This window comes from Silurus aristotelis (genome assembly GCF_946808225.1).
Source record: "Silurus aristotelis genome assembly, chromosome: 5".
Classification (NCBI taxonomy): domain Eukaryota; kingdom Metazoa; phylum Chordata; class Actinopteri; order Siluriformes; family Siluridae; genus Silurus; species Silurus aristotelis.
This window is the reverse complement of record NC_139578.1, coordinates 20,754,576-20,777,835: the sequence shown is the minus strand read 5'-3', so window position 1 is coordinate 20,777,835 and position 23,260 is coordinate 20,754,576. Positions and strand designations below refer to the sequence as shown.

General features: G+C 37.7%; 1 protein-coding gene across 2 annotated transcripts; it reads left to right on the top strand.

Annotated features, from left to right (window-relative positions):
• Window positions 1–1,027: 1,027 nt before the first annotated feature.
• On the top strand, window positions 1,028–22,835 carry ppp1r14bb (protein phosphatase 1, regulatory (inhibitor) subunit 14Bb). Of its 2 annotated transcripts, none has more exons than XM_083542439.1 (4): window positions 1,028–1,707; window positions 20,423–20,506; window positions 20,609–20,641; window positions 21,112–22,835. In XM_083542439.1, exons 1-4 carry the CDS (start codon window positions 1,510–1,512, stop codon window positions 21,178–21,180), a joined length of 384 nt encoding a protein of 127 aa, XP_083398565.1. In that variant the 5' UTR covers window positions 1,028–1,509; the 3' UTR covers window positions 21,181–22,835. The 2 variants fall into 2 exon arrangements, with proteins under 2 accessions (XP_083398565.1, XP_083398566.1); XM_083542440.1 differs by lacking the exon at window positions 1,028–1,707 and adding an exon at window positions 18,103–18,342.
• The last annotated feature ends 425 nt before the right edge of the window (window positions 22,836–23,260 follow it).

Genomic DNA, 23,260 nt, shown 5'->3' with positions numbered 1-23,260 from the left:
GCTGCAAACCTGATTTGGCATGAAAACATCTGTGTGCACAAATTATATTTTGAATGGCCTGCTAAAGAGATCTGAAATCAACCCCTCTTAAATACCTTTGGGATGAATTGGAACACTGACTGCACCCCAGGCCTCCACACCCTACATCAGTACCTGACTTTTCTCATGTCCTTGAACACAAATCTCCACAAGCACTATTCAAAATCTAGTGGAACATCTCCCCAGAAGAGTAGAGGTTATTGTAACAGCAAATGAGGGCTAAATGCAGAATGGGAATTTGTCCATATACATATGGAAATATGTATATTTTGTCCATATAAAAATACAAAATAAATAAACAAACAAGGTTTACAAGGTTACCCAGAATATGCATAACTTATTTTTTTTCGCTAGTTTTTGTTTCTTTACTTGTAATGACAAACTTGTTAGCGTTTGAACGTATGGCTGAACTTCGAATAAACCAAGCAAACAAACACATAAAAAGTGAATTGGTTTCCTCAGGATTTTAGTGGTTCAGGGTCTGAGGTGAGTTTTATAATAACATTACAAATAACTTTAAGGAGTGACAAGTAATTTATATAAAGTCCTGTAGCAAATATTTGTAAAAAATATATATATATTTATATATATATTTATATATATATATATATATATATATATATATATATATATATATATATATATATATATATATATATATATATATATATATAAATACTGTACCTATTTTCTTTTTTTACCATTGCACAATTTAGTGAAAAGTACATCTCAAAAGTGTGTTTATATACTGGTGAGGACCAAATGTCCCCATGGAAATGGAAAATCTCACACTTTTACCTTATGTGACATTAAACTGTAGTTCGATTTAAACAATTTACAGCTGGAAAAGTTGAAAGTTTCCTGTTTGGTTTTAAATGTTAATGTTAGAGTCAGATTTTTGGTGAAGCATAACTTGCTGCATAAAGGTCGAATTATAGTTAGAGAGACACGTGGTTTTGTGTGTGTGTGTGTGTGTATGTATGGGAGGGGGTTGGACACAGTAATCTACAGCAGCAGAAGCCTGAAGAGGAATAGAGAGAGGAGGGGAAGGACAAAACGACCGGGAGAAGAAAAGAGGAGGGTTTGTTTTCACGTTGTGTGGATCTGAATAAAGTTCAGGAGGAAAAAAAAAAGAATCCTGCGTCCAGATCTTTACAGGACTTACACCAGTGAAAAAGAGAAAAAGAGAGAGAGAGAGAGTGTGTGTTCCTCTCAGTTCACAATCCGACACGTGTTGAGCTTCACGTCTTCACGGTTAACGCGCTTCAGTTATTCGGGCTGCCGCGCGCACATGAGCTGTGTGTAAGTGTGTGTGTGTGTGTGAGTGTGTGTGTTTGTTGAGTCGGATACAGACACAGTTTTATCTTCACGTGGCGTTTTTTTCTGGGTTCACTCTAAGCTGAGCAACACGGCGAGGAAAAAGCCAGAGCACAGTTTTCTCCTGCTGCTCTTTCTACGCAATATCGGACTATGGCAGCGGTAACAAGCCCGGATTCAAGCTCACAGAGCCGCGTCTACTTCCAAACTCCTACCGGGACCGAAGAAACCGAGACCCCGGCACGGAAACAAGGCCGGGTGACGGTGAAATACGACCGGAAGGAGCTAAGGAAGAGACTGAACTTGGAAGAGTGGATCATAGATCAGCTCACAGAGCTGTACGACTGCGAGGTGAGTGATCGAGTTAGATCCACTTCCACAAGATACCATTAACAGTCCGAAGATCCGTCTGCCATGGAGTGTAGATGATGTGTAGAATAAATGAGGACGAGTAGATGGGCTACATTACTTCGTAAACAAATCCAGTTTAAAAAACGCATTCAGGGGATACAATGTAGCGCACTGATCTCTAGATGTGTGTGTGTGTGGCTATGACCCACTTTCTATTTCTGGCTAAAAGTTTAGGAACCATGAGGTCTTTGGTTTACACACTTATCTACAGTGCTATTAGGACGTTCACACCATAAACTTAGTGCCTATATGTTTACTCTTTGAATTTGTATAAGGAAGAAACCTTGGGAGGAACCAGACTCAGAGATCCCATCATCATCTGGGTGACACCATTAATTGTAGTTTGATCATTGTAGAAGTGTGCTGTTCAGTGATGGGTTCCTAAATCCTTCAATGCTGAACATGCAAATTGCAATCCTAAGCAATTGTAACAGCTTTTTTCTTCCCTCTCTGTTACTCAGTGAAGTGAAGTAAATACAAAAGTTCCTAAAGTCATTCATCTACAGTGGATCTGTGCTTCCTGAACAGAGGGGAGAGGGCTTTAACAGAGTTAGATCAGAGGCCCTAAACTGGTTCAGATCATCTCCTGCTCATTATAACAAAAGAACTCTGCATGTGGCTCATAACCCGCTTCCCTCCCCGTCCTTTTCCTCACTCCCTCCCTCACTCCCTCCCTCACTCCCACCCTCACTGTCCAGGCTGGCTGTCAGACCCTCCCCCCTGACTCCATAAGGAAACACAAAAAACCCTCATACTAGCGTACCAAATAGTAGCCTATACAGTATGTCTGTATTTTACATACTAGCGAACTAAATAGTAGCCTTTACAGTAGTCTGTATTTTACATACTAGCATACTAATTAGTAGCCTATACAGTATGTCTGTATTTTACATACTAGCATACTAAATAGTAGCCTATACAGTATGTCTGTATTTTACATACTAGCATACCAAATAGTAGCCTATACAGTATGTCTGTATTTTACATGCAAAACTCATACTTGCGTGCCAAATAGTAGCCTATACAGTGTCTATATTTTACATGCAAAACTCGTACTAGCGTACTAAATAGTAGCCTATACAGTATTTCTGTATTTTCATTGCAAAACTTATACTAGCATACTAAATAGTAGCCAATACAGTGTCTGTATTTTACATACTAGCATACTAAATAGTAACCTATACAGTATGTCTGTATTTTACATGCAAAACTCGTACTAGCGTACCAAATAGTAGCTAATACAGTATGTCTGTTTTTTTACATACTAGTGAACTAAACAGTAACCTATACAGTATGTCTGTATTTTACATGCAAAATTCATACTAGCATACTAAATAGTAGCCTATACAGTATGGTTACTATTTTTATACACACCATCATACTACAGCATTAAAGTTGTATCATGTCCATTAGTGTTCTTTTTTATTTTTTATTTTTTTTAACCCAAAGCAGCATTCAGCAATACTAAATTGTATCTTATAATCCAAGGACACTATTTGTACAAACATTATACTGTATACTATATAGACTTAATACACACAAGGCAGCATACAACAGTACTACTTGTAGACACAATGGGTGCTATTTTTCCACAAACAACATATTTAAAACTTAAAAATAGCCTTTAGTACATTCTTACTCTTTCTACCCTTAACTGCAAACTACTGTACCAAATGGTCTCTAGACCTACTATTTAGACAACATACTAAATGGTAGAATATAATGCATCAGCACTTTTTATTTCACAAAAATGCAGTAGTCCATACAGTATGATCAGGATTTACAAAGAAGACAACATACTAATTTATTTACTTATTGTAATCACAAAACAGCATTCTACCTATACTAAATAGTATACACTATAAATTAGTAATACTAACCCTATACTGTGTTGGCCCATTTCTTTTTATTCTGAAGGCAGTACTAGTGTACTAAATAGTATACATTATGATTTAAATAGTAAATTCTATATCACGACTTTGGCAAATTGCATCGTATTGTACTAAATTGCATTCTTTATATTAAAGTTGTGGGCATAGTTTTAATTAACACTTTATTATGGTATACACTATAATCATTACAGAAAATCTCATACTATCATATTTAATAGGAGATTGTATATTCTTTATGTATATATACCATAAAAAGCCACATGCTACCACATACATGCGTACCATACCCTCCAAAAAATTGCATACCTCTATTTTAAGCAGTATGTAAAAATAATATGCCACCATAGCATGTGTCATTGTAGCCACAGTGTCTATGCATACGGATTTTTTATTTATTTTTGGTAACCGTCTTTTAGTGAAGGTAACGGGGCAGATGGCAGGAACTGGCACCCAGAGAAAAGCAGGAAAAGGTGAGAGGAAGTATAAGGTGATTATAAAGATAATAAAACGAACTGAAAGGAACAAGGAAGAGTGGCAGTCTGAGCAAGAGTGTCGACATGCAAACACACTCGACAACACGTGTGTGTTTGCTTTGACACATGGTTAATAGTGGCCCAGATTTCCTTTTGTACACAGTGCAGTAATTTATGGAGGAAAAGTTATCTGATGAATTGCTATGTTGTTCAGGCTGCGGTTGCATTTGATTTAAGAAAGTAAAGCGTGTGTGTGTGTGTGTGTGTGTGTGTGTGTGTGTGTGTGTGTGTGTGTGTGAGAAAACCGAGAGGCAATTCAGATAGAAGTACAGAGAAGTGGAAAAAGCAGATGTTAAAAAATAAGTTGACAGAATAACAGCCAGACCATGAGCAAAAGATGGAAAAGGACAGCTGTGGTTTTAACCTAAAAGCATAAGAAATACACATCATTTTTCCTAAGGACCACACATACACACGCAATTTCACACTTTAGTTAAAACCGGTCACATAGCAACATGAATCACTGTGAGCTTCTTTTATATACAAGTATTGAGCTGTTTGGCCTCAGTACCTGAATAGCATCATTAAAGATGGTTACGTTTTTTACATGTGATGGTCTTTGGCCGCATTGTCCCAACAGGGTTCAGTTCTCTGTTGTATCTTTCAGATTTGGATTTTAGCTTTGCCTTGGTAAATACAATATAAGCATAGAGAGAAACAGAGGGCAAAAACATACCCTTGAAGCAGTGACCACACTCATGGCATCTGTGACACCAAAAAGAAAGCAAGTCATGGTAAATATTAGGGATGCACCGAAATGAAAATTCTGGGCCGAAACCGAAAACCAAAAAAGAGGAAAGCAAGGCCGAAAACCGAAACACAGAAAGAAATTATGCCAATTATTATTACCATTGCATTTATGGCTATGATTGTGTACTAAACTTACTAAAATCAAGGCATTTCAATTGGATAAATTAATATCAAAGTTTCAAAGAATAAATCAATTACAAATTATGAAAATATTTATTTATAGCACATTGCAACATTACACAGGATAAAATAAATTAAAATTCAAACTTGAATGTTTAACTTAAATGCACTCATGTGTACATTAAATAATAATGTACAGGCCCTCTGGCCTGCTGAAAGGTTGTAAAATTAAATATGTTCTTTCATAAAAACAGAGTGCATTTAGAACAAGTGCAACTGCTTAAAGATACAATACAACACTATCACTGGGAAACTTCCTGCCTTTTCAAAAACGTCCACCACAGACGGAGTGCGCATGCTCGGAGGGGTTTTGCTTTTCTGTGCCGCGTTTCTCTAATATTCAGCATAGCCATCGGGATGTTTGGCTTTCAGGTGATAAATTAAACCGACGTGGAGAAAGTCTTTGCAGACGAAATTTCGGCATTACATGTTTTGCAAATCACTATCCGTGGATCTTTCTCAGATATACTGAAACACGTCCACATCGCAGACGTTGTTTTAGACAAGCACGTGCAGGCCGCAGTTTCTGTTTGCGTCATCACAACAAACTGTTTCCGAAAATTCACTTTTGGGCCGTTTTCGGCCGAAAACTTTCGGTGGCCGAATATTCGGTGCATCCCTAGTAAATATCTTTAGATTTCGCCATAACAAGCTGTTTTAGACATTTCTAGTAAAATACACTATATGGGCAAAAGTTTGTGGACGTTTCATTATACGATTTGTATGTGCTTTTTGAATCCAACCCCTATTACTATTCGCTGTTATAATTACCTCCATTATTCAAGGAAGATGTTAAACTAGATTTGGACGTGTGATTGTGGAGATTTGTGCTCATTCAGTTACATGGGTGTTAGTAAAGTACTGATGCAGGGTGATAAGCCCTGGCGCCCCAATCACCACTCCAATTCATCCCAAAGGTGTTAAATAGGGTTGAGGTCACAGGGGTATTGTCTTGCTGGAAGAGATTTGGGTCTTCTAAGAAAATAAGTAGACATTCTTTTACAATTGTGTACCTCCAACTTTGTGGTATCAGTTTTAGGGGATCAATCGTGTGGATGAAAAAGTCCCAATAGTTTTGACTATTTTATGCTAACATGTAAGCTCTTAGCAAAGTCATGCCTACATGCCCTTTTCTTTTGTCACAGGATCAGAGATTAGATTTTTAGCATAGTCTCAGTAATTTATTTTGTCAGAATATACCGTAACAACATAATCATTTATGATAGCAAGGTTAGCTCGTTAGATAACTTAGCATGCAGATGCTTGGATTAACAGTGTTCAGGTTACCGCACTGTTACCTTCTAATGATTTCTGTATCATACAAAAGTATAAATATGGCTAATACACAGTACTCTGCAATGATCTTTAAAAATAAATAAATAAAAAATAAGGATACTGAGTCCATGCTAACAGTCCTATGGTAAAAGATCCACAAGTCAAGATCTTTTGATCTTCATTCATGCTAAAGTGAGACTCCTGTGACCTCTGCATCTGTCCTTCAACATTTGTGGAATCTTCCCCAACACACACACACACACACACACACACACACACACACACACACACACACACACACACACACACACACACACACACACACTCTCTTGTTCATGCCAATCTAGCATTTTCAGTCCTGCTTACACCTGTGTGTGGATGTGTAGTAGTGTGTTTATAGAGCAGGTTTAGACCTGTCTTTCCCAGGCTTTGTAGTCCGCTTACTCAGTGGGAAATGCTGTGCTGAATATTTAAGCGTTTCTTTCTGAACTTTTTTCATTTTTCATTCGCAGAAATATCACACTGTGGAAATATACCAAATCATGGTACCAAATCATGGTTCCCATTTTACTGCAATTCTCATTGTCTCACACTTCCTGTTCCTGTTAAGTTAAAACAAGCCCATTAAAGAGGAAGCACTTTTCATTATTGAGAGAACAAAATGAGTAGTTTAATTCTCACCTTCTGCAATGATTCCTAACTGATGTCCACGTTGAATTGATTTTGAAGGTATATGTGAACAGTGCTCTCTTTGTGTGTGTGTGTGTGTGTGTGGGGGGGGGGGGGGGGGGGAGTGGCAAAGTGAAAGTGGTAATAATTTACCACTACTATTTTTAAATACATAATTTCAAATTTTGTCTTTATTTTTCTAGCATGACTAAGAAGTGCTTGAGTGTGAAACTTATTTCACAAGTGTGTGAAATCAACCGACCACTCCGAGATAAAAATTTCATGGGAGTTTACACTTAATTACTACAGAAGCCTGATTAAAAACCGAAAGCGCTCTCTCTTATTCTCTTTTTTCAGTCTCACACACACACACACACACACACACACACACACACACACACACACACACACACACACACACACACACACCTCTCTCTCTTTCTCTGTGTGTGTATCAGAATATTAGCATCATATAAACCATTTATAAAAATGATCTAATCTACATCTCTCTTAAATCTTAATGTTATAATCTGATCATGTCCTTATCTCAGTAAATCAGCAGAACACACACCTCACAATATTTTCCAAAAAATATGGTCCATGTTTACTTGCAGAAATTTGAGATGTATGTTTTCACATGTCCTTATTTTTTAAGAATATCCGAGGTCAGCAACTGCATCAATAATAAAGGTACTCACAAACATACAGTCGGTACAAGCTGACATACTCCATAAACTTATAGTATTCCAAAAAACACCAGAATTGCACCATTTTATCATGTAAAACTTATCTATGGGTGTGTTATTTGAGCGACACTAGCTTTGTGGCCGTTTCTCAGCATTGAATATGAGATTAAACAGGTTGAAAATATTGGCATTGGCATTTTTGTGTTATAGAAGTGATATGATGTTCAAATTCAAATTGTATTTGTCACATACACATTCATACAGAGTATGACATATAGTGAAATGCTTTTTACGACTGCCCAACTTGTAAACCTGAAAGTAAATAGTTGGACAGTTGTAAAAAGCATTACTGAAATTACGTACTGAAATGCTTTTTGCTGTAGGAAAAATGTATTAGATGGCGGTCAAGTGAAAATGGCAACGCAACACCGCATCATAATTGAAGTTTGTGTGTGATGTCCTTCATGTCTGACTGAACCTTGAAACACAGTCATTATAAATACTAAAGAAATGCTTATTATATTAATGAAATACACAGGCTACAGAAATGAATCAGGATAGAGCTAAAAAAAAAAAACGAGTTTTCATTTTAAAGCATGCATCTAAATTGCCAATTTTATAGATGATGCGTAGGAAAAGCTTTTTTTTTTTTTTAAATGGACAGCCAGAGAGTCAGAGTTGCATCAGCAGGTCATAGAATATAAGAATATAGTTTTTTTTTATTATTGCGTCACATGGCTAAAACATATGCTTTGAAAGAGTTGCATTTTCAAACAAAACTGCATATTAAAATTTCTCAAAAGCTCCATTTTCTCTTTGGGGGAAAAAAATGCCGTCTAATTTTGGACAAATTGTAGAGATAAACATGTCTTCAAATTGGTCCAGATGAGATTTGAGCTGACTTTGCTAAAGTAAAATTGATATTATTTGTTGTTCATATATTTACAGTATGAACGTTAAAGCAGCACAAGTACATTAATGTGCAGTTATAGAGATTAGCACCCAGTTGGACTGCAGTTCGGGACCGGTCTACAGGCTGGACGCTGAAGCCTGCTGTGAGATTTGGTCTTTTTCCAGAAGGCATCAGGAAGATTAAAAAGCTTTGTGTGGCAAGGAGTTTCTAAGGCCAGCGGGTCTCCTGGAAATAGCTGCTCTTTCAGTTCACATGGTTTATTCAGCAGTCAGTCTCGAGGAGACAGACAGACTGCCCAGTTTGATAACTTGGCGTACCGTAACTATGGTTCCATTCCCCTTTGACCCTGAAAGCATTAGGAATAGCTAAGTGTTTTCCGAAGTCATTTTCATCTACAGCATCAATAACATACGAGTAAGTATCACTATCAGTTTCGACATCTTGCATCTTATTGTGAGAAACAAAACTTGAAGACACACCTCCCCAAAAGTGATGTAATTTAAAGACAGTCTTCAAATCACTCTCTCAACTGTTACTCATTTTGATTCACACACATCCATGTCTATAGCACCACCCAATACATTATATTATTATTTTATTATAACTAAGTAGCTGTTTTGCACCTTTTGTGTTTACATTTTGTGTTTATTTACAAGTACACTCCTGTGTGCAGTTCTCTTTTGCACATTGTACTGTATAACATACAGTAGGTTTACTGGCTGTGCTTTTTTGTGTATTTGTGTATTTGTCCTACACTGTCTTGTCTTGCACTGTTTGCACCAGGTTGCACACGATGCACTTTATGTGGCTAGGACAACTTTCTTTAGCCCTTAGATCTGTGTTCTTGCAGCTCTGTGTTGTTTTATGTGGCACTAGGGTTCTGGAGAAATGTTGTCTCATTTCACTGTGTACTGTATCAGCTATATTTGGTTAAAAGGACAATAAAAGCTTCCTGACTTGACTTTTTCATCAATTGAAGGTGGCGCAATTTTTTTCCAAGGAAAGAATTCGAGATTGTGTTACACACTGATACCACAAAACCTCATTACATTTTTACTGTGTTGCTTCACTGTGGAAAAGCTGCATATAATAACTGCTTTTTCTCTGTTACGTCTCCTAAGAATTTTATTGTGTGTAATGGTTGTGCTTTTATTTCATAAAAAAAAAAAAAAAAAGTTTATTTGTGGAATTAAAAACCTGCCCCAAGACTTTATTTTTCAGTTCAGGGAAACATGCGTGTCTGAAACGAGTGCTTGTGGTGATCACACAGACGCAGTGGCAGCCCTTGGCATTGTAAAAGTGACCTTTAGCTTTTAAAAGGCGCTTCGAAACGTTTGCAGTATAAAAGCTGGTGGTTGTTTATATGTTTTGCTTAGGGTCAAGCTGTGTAATGTTATTGCAACATGGAGTGGTAGTGGAAACTGTCTTCCTTGCCTTTATAATTATGTTCAGCATAAATGGTTGTAGGTTGCCTGGAGTTTATGTAGCATCCAGGCAGCTTCTCAGTTTCTAGCTTCAGAAATCTCCCAAGGAGTAAAATGCTGTAATGCAAACTTGTATTTCTCACTTGAAACCTTAAAAATAAAAAAAAAATAAATAAAGTATTTTTCCCCATGCTTGCCAACTAATTACAGGGTCCAGTCCAGACTTTGAGGCTACGCATGGGGCAGTAGTAAACCCCCTCACTGTGTTTAATCAAGCCCAGGTGCTTTCACTGGTTTAAAGACACTTGAGGAAATTGCTGTTTGAAACCTGTAATTAGTGATAGCAGAGCAGGGGAGGACAGCACCCATCTTCCAAGTGGCCCAAGTGCAGATTAAACCTCCCGAATTACACTGAACAATGGGCTCATTTATCAACTTGGATATGAACAGATTTATTCTCAGGAGCATGTACACACACACACACACACACACACACACACACAAAAAAACCCCCGAGGTCTTCATGAAAAATCTGTTATTTTGGATGACCGAGTATGTTTGCATAGGTGCAGGCTGACTAATGTTAACCTTAAGTAATCATTTTCAGATCAAATAATTGTCATGGATTACTAAAATTCTATATACAGATTATTCTTTCAAGTCTAATTATCGATTTATTTACATTTAGCAGACGCCCTTATTTAAAGCAAGTCACAAATGTGTTGTGTAAGCTCTATAGAAATCTTAGTTCACGTTTAATGAGCGTTACCTTAAAGCCAGTTTTGTTTAGGTTGGTAATTTATTTTGCCATATATGCGAATGAAAAGAATTCGGCCTCTGAAGTTGTTTATTTAATGTTTCTAGCCCTCTGTGTGCTCCACCTTTTTTGGAGTTATGGTGCATTAGCAAATACAAATGAGTTGTGTATGAAACTATATGGGTGATTGGCAGACATTTACATATAGATGTGGGAAGGAAGAAAATAGTATTGTACTAGATATTCATAAATCAGAACTTTTGTAAGTTTCTTTTGTCCTACCTCGTGAGTGTGTTTGTGTATTGTGTGTATAATAAGAATATTTAGTTAGAATCATAGATGGTTCATTAAACAAGAATCTTTCAACTAACCACATTTACATGTCATGTTAATATACAAACTCCTATACAAACCCTCACACACTTTTTCCTTATGCAGCAATGATGCATTCTATCAGAGGAAAGAGGGAAAAAATGAGTGAGAAAAACAAAAATGAACTATATACAGTTTAAACATGTGCACGTTGTAGTTAGTAGCAGCTGCCGTTGCCCTCACCGTTCAGAGTATTGCACATTCTGAAAGCCATTCTGCTCAACACTGTTGTAATAATAATGGTTTGAGTTATTGCATCGTCCCTGTCGGCTCGAACCAGTTTAACCATTCTTTTCTGCTCATCATGGTGGTTGCACATGTGCTGCATGTCTGTGTAAACCTAAGAGACGTTCGAACCTGAAAACCCAGCCTGTCAGGCACAATTATCCATGCCATGTTGAAAGTCACAATAAATTCATTTCCCCATTCTGATGTTTGATGTGAATATTCACTCAAGCATGACCAGAATTCACGATCCAATGCAATGCACTGCTGCCACATGATATCCAACGTGTGTATACATAATATGCGTTTACCAATTTCTTAGATCTCTCTCTCTCTCTCTCTCTCTCGCACCCCCCCCCCCCCCCAAACCCAGACTTTATTTCCTTGAATAGTTGGATAGACAATAATGGATGGATATAATGAATAGACGTATAATTAAATTTAATAGTCCTCGTTGGCCATGAGCTACACAGCATGAGGCAAATGATGCAAAGTGACCATGGAATGTTTCATTACAGAAAAAACATCTAGGGCGTCAGGCCTTTTGAACGCTTTCAAGAGTCAAGAAAAAGCGTTTATTTGCGAGCCAAGGCTTGATTTATTGTTCTCTCTAACAAAGAGCTAGCTTCAGTGCATTCTACTCATTGGCTGCCCGTTCAGGCTCACTGGACTCATGATTTAACTGCAGCTCATCATGTAAGATCACTTATCTTCATTAAGCCTCCCTATGTGATACAGGCTTCCCTCCACTCGTCTCATCATCCCACTCTGTTATCCCCCCCCACCCTTATTTATTCTGTTATTTCACCCCTTCAGTTTTTGATAAGCAGGAAATAGGAAGTTAACTCCATAGTGACCTGCTGAAGGAGTGTGTTCTGTGTGCAAGTGTATGAGATGGCAGACTGTAGCTATAGAAACTCTTCCCATGTGAACTGAGAACTTGCTTCTGTAATCTGCACAATCAAAGGCACGTCTCAGGTGAATAAATCAGACTACATGATGCGTTAAGACTTTTTGCATTTCATGCGTATTGTCTCTTATTAACACTGTCATAACTGACACATGGAGGCTTAGTGCTATGGGTCTATTATCTCTTATCAGCCTTTTTATAGTGTTTAAAGCATTTATTCATACTCCGTGTTTATCTACTTAATCTGTAAAGCATCTGTTATTACCGGTGATAAGATTTTCAGTGGGTTTTCTGCTCTGGGAAAAGAACAGAAACCCTGTTTATTCAAAACTCACTAGTCTAAGGGCAGATGTTGGGACAGTTGCTGAATTGTAAAAATCACACCTATATAGCATGAGTAAAGACTATAGCTGTTACAGTCTAAATATCTGTCTTATCAATAATCCTTTAGTGTTAAATTAGTTTTTATGCAAGTTTACACAGTCCAGTAATTGTTTCCCCCACTGTTTATGTTTAGGGGTACTTTTAATACATCTGTCCCTATTACAGAAAAAAGCTCAGTTTCAATGTCTTCTCTACTGTAAGATTTTCTGCTTCTGATGTAATACATAAAATAATAATAAAAAAAAAATCACTGCAGTTTTACTTTATCTGAAAACAATGATGTACCTGATTATTTTTTCTCTCTGGGCTATGAAAAGATGTCTGTCTCTACTGACTGTGTATTAATGTGTTATTGAGTGTGCTAAAGTCTTGATAAGAGAGGCCTGATGATGAGAGACCGCAGGCAGCGGCCGATACAGTCCTTTTCCACTCTCCTGCATTACTACACTACAGTTATTACAGCCACATCCTGGTAAAGTGCCACAGGCTTCTATGGATGATGAGGCAGTGATAAAGTGACCGAGTTTTCCAAATGTCTAAGTGCGCAAAATGGCGCGTGCGGCAAAGTGTAGATAAAAGTGAATTTACAATTGAGCAAGGCAGATTAGGACTTGGAATAAACTGAAAACTATAAACAGATGGGAAAGAGGAAAAAGTGTTTTTCCCACTGGCTGCTCTATGTCTGTCAATACCTTAGGTGTATCTCCTATCATCTACTTGCCTAGTAGAGTATACACAATTGCCCAATGTTCATATTCAGAAATAATGAAATATATTTTCAAAATAAATGGAGCATGAAAGGCTTTCTGGACTAGCCTGTACAACCATGCCCCACAGAGTGAAATGTGAGAGACTATATAGAGAAAAGTATTTTGGCTCTGGACATTTTCATTCATATGTGGTTCTTTCCCAAACTCCCCAAACTAAACAATTGTTTAGGATGTTTTTAAATATGATCGAATTTAATTAAACTAAGAGACTCAAACCTGTTCCAGCATGACAATGCCCCTGTACACAAAGCAAGCTTCATGAAGATAGTGATTCATATCATGGGCCAGAGTGGAAGACCTCAACCTTATTAAACACTTTTGGGATGACTTAGAACCCCATTGATTATTATTATTATTATTATTATTATATTATTATTATTATTATATTATTATATTAAGCATCTCTGGTAATTCGATCGTGTAGCACTAGGCAATAGTAATTGATTTAATGCACATCTAATGATCTGCCTCATTTGTAGTTGGGTGAAATGAATGATAATGCAATATATGTAGTTTTATAATCAGGATTCTGTTTGTAATTGCATGTCCCACGACACATAAGGAGGAGAATGTTTTATTTAAGCCAGAAATTATTCTGGGCCTGGCTATATGGGATTTACTCATGCAGAAATTTAGTTAAAAAAAACCACACACACACACACACACACACACACACACACACACACACACACACACACACACACACACACACACACACACACACACACACGTTAACAACATACTCTTACTCACACGCTTACTCACAGACACACACAGTCCTTTAATTGTGAGCATGTATTGTTCTAACTGATATGAACATCCTGTTTCTGTTTATTTGTCTAGCTTATGAGTTTATATTGACTGGGCAGGAAGTGGGTTTCAAGTTTTGACTTGATTTCTCACTATTTATTTAGAAATGCTGTTGAGATGCTGAAACATGCCAACTCGTTTAGCAGCTCTGTGTGTGCTTGTGTAAGTCTGAAGAGGAAGAGAAGAGATTAGCTAAAGAGATAGTAAGTCAGCCTGAATTTTTGACTCTGACCTTTAGCTTCCCACTTCCTACTTCCTGTCTGCACATAATCACCCTATTTCCGTCCTTGTCTCTTTTATCTCAGGCCCAGCAATTATATCTTTATCAAAATAGCTATTTTACAGTTTCTCAGAGGTTTTGTATAATAAACACAGGATAAAATTTGAATATTATAAGTAGGCATGATAAAAAAAATAATATTTACAAGATAATAAACACCGTTCTTTGAAAAAACTATGCAAAAAAATGATCTACAATCACAACTCATTATAAACATTCTCAACATTACTTTGCTCCATTACTCAATATAGTTTAGCTTTCATGGGTGGATATTGATAGAACTTAAGTGTATAATTTTTTTGAGCTCTATATAAAAAAGTTAAGCTCTGTAGCAGGCCGCTCAAGATCTTCCACGTAAACCATATGATCATGAAGCTGGCTTTGTGCACAGGGGCATTGTCATGCTGGAGCAGTTTTGTGTCTTCTAGTTCAAGTGACGGAAATAATAATGCTGCAAGACCTCCGGTACAATTGTAAGCTGCTAACTTTGTGGTAGCAGTTTGAACTGTTGAAGTGTTCAAACACATTTTATAATAACAGGTAGTTCTCTACTTACGATGGAGATACGCTGCGACGACCACATCGTAAGACAAAAATCTTGTAAGTCGAAGATGGTACTATGACTGTGACGGTCTTTTCTGCGTCATGCTGATTTATAATTTTTATTTTTTAAACTGATGGTTTTCCTCTTATATATATATATATATATATATATATATATATATATATATATAGTTTCACACCTGAAGTCAACTGAATATCTGCTGGAGTGGTTCATAGCCATTTTCAAGCTGTCCGTCAAACAAATAACTGCAGCAAATATTGACATTGGATACAGTGTATTTTTTCCAATCTCAGAAGATCTATATTAAAATGTCTCAGGGTTTTTAAACAAGCAACTCTTTAAAAAAAATTATAATTAAGCACTTTCTTCACGCTTGTTCATGTGGTTAAAACAGCGGCTATTTGGACACAGCAGTAATTCTTGTAGTCATCTTTGCAAATCAGGTCCTCATAATTCTCACTTTTTCCTTTTAGTGGTTGGATCCCACCCCTTTTTTTCTTCTGCGACTTTTTTTTTTACTTCCACAGGATGCTGTTAATGTCTATAAACATTCCACGGAATGTTCCTAGTCTATATCACCCTCCTTCGAATGTGTTCAGCTGTCCCGTGACTCGGCACGAGCAGCTTTTTGAAAAGATAAAATGTCTTCATGTGATGGACAGAGCACATGCCTAAGAGATTGCTTAGCTGACATGTGACAGGATATGAATGAAATAGGAGAAATATTAGGTATGAAAATTGAGGCTGGAAGTTAAGCATTGCATAGGACTTAGGATTGAATTTTCTACCCTCCAGCAACCCAGAGAACATATATATATGTATATGGATGTGTGTGTGTGTGTGTGTGTGTGTGTGTGTGTGTGTGTGTGTGTGTGTGTATATATGTATGTATGTGTGTGTGTGTGTTCTAAATATAGTTTTTGAGTTTGATCAAGGTTATGTTAGGAATAGAGGCTGTTTAAGGTCAACAGCCTTTCTCTGGTCGACAGCAAATTCTCTGCAGCCAGAAATCCATAAATGTATATCTTCTCAATGTTAATTTAACTTCAACTATACTGTACAGACAGCAAATGATGTCTGAACATTTATTCTGTGCTTCCTGTACCTTTAGACTGTCCTGTATATTTATAGCAATGTGCTACACTACAATGTCATTCCACAGAAATGCTAGGTTTGCACACTGATCTTGCACTTTGTTTTGTTACTGCGTTCTGAATAACGGTTTCTTCTTGCTGGTCGTGTTATGGTGCGGTAGACATGATATTTTGGCCCACTGTCTGTGTGTATACAGAGTAGACGCCAAGAAATACTGCAGTGGAACACAGACCTGACACACAATCTATTGCTTGTTTCTCAAACCTCACACATTTTGATCTTTGGTTTCATGTTACTGTTTAGTGCAGAGCTGCCTAGCAGCAGAAGGCCCTTGGGGAATAGTTAAGAGAGTGTGTGTGAGTGTGTCGAAGTTTGTCTCAGAGCCTGCACATAGCAGGCAGTTATTATCCCTCCTCTTCCTCTGTGATGAAGGAAGTCATGTGATTTACAGGGGTCAGATGAGTGCAGAAGCTATGATTGACCCGCTCTCTTACTCTGAGTGCGTACATGCTGCCTGGAGCATACACACACACACACACACACACACACACACACACACACACACACACACACACTACTCAAGTGCATATTAATGATTTAGCCTGTTAACTCTCATGGTAACACGCCACTATAACAGGTCACCGGAAAGGTTTTTTCGGTCATTCTGAATCATACCAACACAACTGAATCACACAAGATGATGCACACGCACACACACACACACACACACACACACACACACACACACACACACATACATTAATAAGTGCCACACTCTCTTTGGCCTAGACCTTACGGTGTCCTTACTGTGTCCTTAGGCAGCAAATTGGAATTTCATCGAATTTGAAAAGACACTGATTACTATAAATTCCTGCTACCGAATGAAAGCACTTTGTGAACTTTCCTGAATAACTTCGTGTGACTCATTTTAAGTCCTGACTTTCTGCTTGTGTGTTCTCTCTTTCTCTTTCTCTCTCTCTCTCTCTCTCTCTCTCTCTCTCTCTCACACACTCACACACATAAAAGGCCAAATGTGTTATTTAAAGTTAGGTTTATTGAGCATCTCATGAGTTTGTTAGCTAACTACCTCATTTGAGTTCACCATCTGGGAAATTCTCCTGTGGGTCAGACGTATAAATTGTATGATCAGATCAAGCTCTGTGTTGCCACACATTGGATTGGTTGACAGATCAGATCATATTATTAAGGGTTCCTTCATTTTCTAGATAGAGCAGTTTTAAGCATCAAAGTGACAGAAAAAATGTTTTAAAGTCTCAGTTATCTCTAAATTGGGTATTTGGTTTCAGTAAAGAAACACATACAAATGATTGAACCCTTCCTATGGCACGTGCGGTCCAACCTTTCTTCACTTCCCTAGTCACTTTAGTTTCCACCTGCTGTTAGTTCCCATTTACTGTCCAATGTGCAACAATGAAAGCAAAGCTGATCAGCATAGTTTCAGGTTATTCTACAATATACAACCTGCTACTATATGTACTATATAATAGGGACATTAGAAGGGAAAATCTAACTTGGGTAGCAGAGACCTTTTTTTTTTTTATATTGAGCGATTGCAGTTAAACTATTGTTTTGCTAATCTGCAGTGATGCGCACATGTTACATGAAAATCAAACCGCTTCCTCACTCACTACTGCATGAATTCATTTGTGTTTTACTAGTACGGTTTAAAAGCTGTATTTCGTTTAACTATTACTGTCCGTCATGCTCAAACCCTGGCTTTCTGGCGTGAACGTCGGGGTTCGGTTCCGCGTTTCTAATAAGTGCGCGTAATTCAGAGAAATCGAGTGAAATCGGGAACAGAGCCACTTTGTGGCAGAGTGTACAACTCTGTTCCTGAGTGAAAGGTCGTTTGTGTGAAGAGCGACTGCTTGTGTGTGTGTGTGTAAAAGAGTGAGAGAGATTTGGGTAGGGGGCAGTTGGGCAGGTGCAATGACAGCTGGTGTGGGCAGCCCAAGCCGAGGGGGAGGAAAGAGAGAAACGAGTGAACATGGCAGTGGAAAAGAGGACGTGCGAGTGCCACCAGCAGCACTTCCAACCACATTTCATTTTCCACTACAGAACACTGTGAGTGTTTTTAGGATTTAAGGACATTTTAATGTTTCTTGGCGCAGTGCAACTTTATTTTTTGACTGTTGTTGCATTGGCTTTGTTTGCCACTGAGGTACTTTTGAGGATTGACAAGAGGGTTGTGTGTTGAGAGAGAGAGAGAGAGAGAGAGAGAGAGAGAGAAAGGGGGGGGGGGCTGAATAAAGAGGAGCACTATTAACAAGCCTTCATTAAACTACATTGTATGTAAGTGAAAAGAATGAAATCAATAGAGGAGAGGAGAGGGGGGGAGAGAGAGAGAGAGGGAGAGGGAGAACGTCAGCATGTAATTTGGGTTTGGCGTTTCCAGCCATGTGCGCTATTTTTACACCCGAAATGAAGCGCACATCTGAACTTGCACATTCAACAGGCAGATTTAAGCACAATAAAACTACTAGGACAAATGAAACATGGAATTGAAATGAAAGGGAACAAGCAAAACAATATTAGGAAGGCTGATCTAATTGCTGTAGGACGGCTTGGAGACAGCAGACGTGTGGACAAATCGAGCCAAAGTGAGAGGAATGGAAAACACACACTGAGCCAGAGACTTTCGACGACCATTTCCAAACCCATCTGTTTCATGCCCACCAGTTCCCAACAGGCATTTAGCTGTACGTCCAAACTTCACTGAATCGACCATATTAACACTGCAGGAGATGCAAATGTTGAACGAGCAATAGCATAAACACATTTAGGTTGATTGTGCCTTAAAAACTTTCCCTAGTAGACTAAGGAGACTTTGAGAATGAACTGTTAATGCTAAATTGAGATTCTGCTCTGTTTCACTGCTGAGCCTTAGGGAGGTTTTGGATTCTGTCTTATGTCAGATTATTTTCTGTGGTTAGATCCAGTTGCCTAAATAGCCTACATGAGCTAATATTAGTTTCCAGCTCTGATCAGCATTTCTGTTCAGCTTCGTAGCAAACAGTACATTTCTCTCTGTTCATTTGTAGACCGTTTCTGAGAATCCAAAAAAAGATAATCATTTGCATTTTACTCACCATCAGCTACATGTACATCAGAGAGATACGATTGTAGGATGCAAATGTTTATCGATATATTCGTTCTGCCAGAATCACTTTGGGATTTATTGGATTATTGGAACACAGACTCTGCCAGTTCAATAAAAATAAATAAACATCAAGTCACAGTGGTCCAACTTCCTTAAGCACTGCGGTGCCCAAAACGCATAAACCATTTTGCAGATGTGAAGTGATTTGACACTCCACTGTTAAAATGACATTCAGGATAATCTTGACGTTTTTACTACAACAAATGTAGTCTGGAATTTTGCATTGTTTGTTTGGCATATTTTGTATAGAGCTGTAGTCGAGTCCTTATTGCAGAAGGTAAAAAAAATAAATAAATACGATGTCATTGTCATATATCGTGTACACTATATTAGTCAAATGTATGTGGACACCTGGCCGTCACATCCATATTTGGTTCTCCCCAAGCTGGACGCATACATTTATATAGGATGTCTTTGAATGCTGTAGCATTATAATTAACCTTCAATGGAAATAGGCTCAAACATGTACTAGCACAACTGTACCCCTGCACACTAAGTGACAATCTTAAAGACTTGAATTGCCAAGTTTACCAAGAGTGGCTGAAAACCTTCACACAAGAGTGAATCACAGAAATAAATCTGAATTGGGATGTTCACACCAACGTTTTGGTTAATTGTCCACAAACTTGCCACGTGTTTTTTTTTACAGTTCTACAGTGTAAAGATGACATCAGGCTAGACTTTTGCATGTTGTACTTGATCAACTTCATAACAGAGACCTCTTGTGGTGAGCTGGTGCCACTACACTGTTTATGTAGCAAGGGTTATTTAATCCTCCATGAGATTTAATCACTTGAGTATTTTCATAAGCCATAATGACACATAAGCCTGTTATTTTTGTTTGGCACGAATCACATGTGCAGAACTTTTACCACTGGGTTTGTTTCTTGTGTGTGTGTGTGTGTGTGTGTGTGTGTGTGTGTGTGTGTGTGTGTGTGTGTGTGTGTGTGTGTGTGTGTGTGTGTGTGTGTGCGCACCCTACAGGAAGAGGCAATTCCTGAACTGGAGATAGATGTGGATGAGTTATTGGACATGGAGAGCGATAAGGATCGAGCTGCACGTGTTAAGGTCCTAGCACTCACATCCTCTACCCATGTCATCCTATTATTTTGCAGTAGTTTCAGAAAGAAGTGATCTTACTAATGGAATATTTCTTCTATTCGTTCACAGGATCTGCTGGTGGACTGTTACAAACCTACTGAAGTAAGCATCTTTTTTAGCAGCAAGTTAGAATACATATATCATTTAGGTTATTTGTTTATATAATTCAGTTTTTATATGTTTAAATATCATGCATACAAAAGGAAGACATTTTTCATAAATAAAATATGAACATTTATTTGAACAGACACACTGTGTCTGGGTTACTGAGTTGTTCACCCTGGAACAATTAAATATTTAACAAGAAAACCTGATAAAAACTGTTGATTCTTTATAGAGTAATAGTAATAGTGACATTTGCCAGTACAAATCATTCATCCAAAAGTCTCTCATTATATTAATATTGCAATTTGTATTATGCATCATACTCCCCAACCCTAACAAATATATTTGAACACTTTAGTACAGGTATGATTATACACAACCAAATGGACACTGTATTTGCATCCCAGATTTCTCTGTGTATCTTTTGTAAAGCTGATTGTGTTTTGTCCTTCGTTCTCCCCCTACAGGACTTTGTAGTCGAGCTGCTTGACAAAATCCGTGGCATGCAGAAGCTCAGCACACCTCAGAAGAAATGATACACTCACAGCCTCGGCTCCTCCTTCTAACCCTCCCCCAGCCAATCGCAGCTTCTTCCTCTGTTTTACCAGGTTCTCAAGCAATCGCATGAGGCAGTGGGAGAAGTGATGGGACTGGGGAATCTAGCCAATCAGATTCTTATAAGCAGGGCTTATTTTTGTTTTGTTCATTTTTGTTAACTTTATGGTATATATATTTTTTTTCTATAGGGGGAAACGATTACCTTGTTGTTTTGAGGCATTTGTAGAAATCCTAGCAATGTATTTCTACATATTTTAGGTATTAGGTGAATGAAATTTTGTCCCTAGTGGACAACAAACGTACTGTTTGTAGTTCTCTGGAATTATTATGACCCACACTGCGATATAGTAAGTTTTATGTGGCCTTGTTGTTTTTATTCTTATATATTCCCTTGTTTTATCTTAATCTTTTTTTATCAAAAATCCAGTTTTTTTTTTCTTTTCCCATTCAACATGAAAGTGCTTTGCGATGATAGATCTTTAATAGGAATGATGAGGATGAGGGGGATGGTGGTGGAAAAGCTATTTTAAAAGGCTTTTTTTTTAAAAGAAACATGCAAACCCACATAGACAGAAACCCGCACCCGCATACACTCACACTCAGACAGACGGGCGTCACCCCCCTCAGGGATTAGTGGGAACACGTACCACACACCACAGCTGTGGTTAATAAGCCCCACACTCACACACAGATGTGCACGATAGCATGTGGGGCACAGAGGGAGATGACTGCGTGCTGGAGGGTCTCGCGGCTTGCCGTGAGGTCTGCCAGTTTATAAGATCCCAATTAATGTTTTCATTTGATTCTGCTAAATCATCTTACCCAGAAAGCCATCTGCTTCTTTTCTCATAGCTGATTAAACACAATGTTAATAGGGCTAATCGCATATTCCACGTCTGTCAGAGGACTGAGAGGCTTCATTTTCAATCCTCCATTTTACACACATTTGTTCAATTTCCACAAACGAATGCACAGCCTCTTAAATGGTATATGCTCTTTTGTATTTTAATTTGAACTCCGCATGATCAGGGCATACATGATGTACAAGACAGAGAGAGTCCCTCTGAACGCTTCTGTTTATTTTGCGATCTTCCTCTATCTATCCAGCCCTCATCCGCTCTCAGTAAGAAACCCTTTTCTATATCAGACGTTGCCTTAGTACATATGCTATGTTACAAAAACCAAATACATGGAGGTATTCATTTGGAAAATATAGAAAAGAGCAATTGGAATTTTTTAGGCAATAGGGTTAAAAATCTCCTCACTGTACTTTCCGTGACTTCGGTTTTCTATAAGAAAAAAAAAAGGTGTATAAGTGTGGAGAACAGTCGTTTTTAGGTGTATATAAAATAAAACGGAGTCATTCGTTTTATTAGTGTGTGAATTGTACCAGGTGAAGCTGTTGATTTTTTTTCCCTCTACAACAGCACACATAATATGCTAACTAAATTGAATAAGACAGATGATGCTTTTGATAAAGTGCAGGCATTTGACATTAGTTTGTGATGGGATTGAAGGTCATATTTTAGGGGTGGGGGGCAATTATGAGAAAATGTAGCAATAATTTGTTAGTTTCCTGGGTGTGTTCAATTTTATGCAACTTTAATAAAAAAAAAAATATTGTTAAACATCATTTGCTGTGCGTGTTGTTTGATTTGTGATGCACATTTGCATGTAAATTATACAATCGAGAAACGCGGAGCCACTCACAGGTGAGCACAAGACATATTGCATGTTTACTTGAGAAAAAGACTAGGTTATTAGCAATGCTCACTACAGGTTAAAAATTAAAATAGATTGTGCTTGCAGAATAATTCAATGGAAGCACGGCGAATGAATCATTATTATCCAGCATAAAAATCCAGGATAATAATGCACTTCTGCAAAACGGGAATTATTTTCATATAACCAGTCACATGGTCCTAGTTGTTTTAATTATTTTTGGTTAACTGAGACATCTTTTACTTGTCATGAATATATATATATTTTTTTATTTTATTTTATTTTTTAAGAGAAATGGCTCCCAAAAGATTTACAATCGGTGAGCCCCAATTAACA

Bases quoted from the DNA above. Each gene is read 5' to 3' on its own strand.
- ppp1r14bb (XM_083542439.1), top strand. From the start codon at position 1,510: ATGGCAGCGGTAACAAGCCCGGATTCAAGCTCACAGAGCCGCGTCTAC. The intron at 1,708-20,422 runs GTGAGTGATCGA...CGCACCCTACAG, and splicing joins CAGAGCTGTACGACTGCGAG to GAAGAGGCAATTCCTGAACT. The intron at 20,507-20,608 runs GTCCTAGCACTC...ATTCGTTCACAG, and splicing joins ATCGAGCTGCACGTGTTAAG to GATCTGCTGGTGGACTGTTA.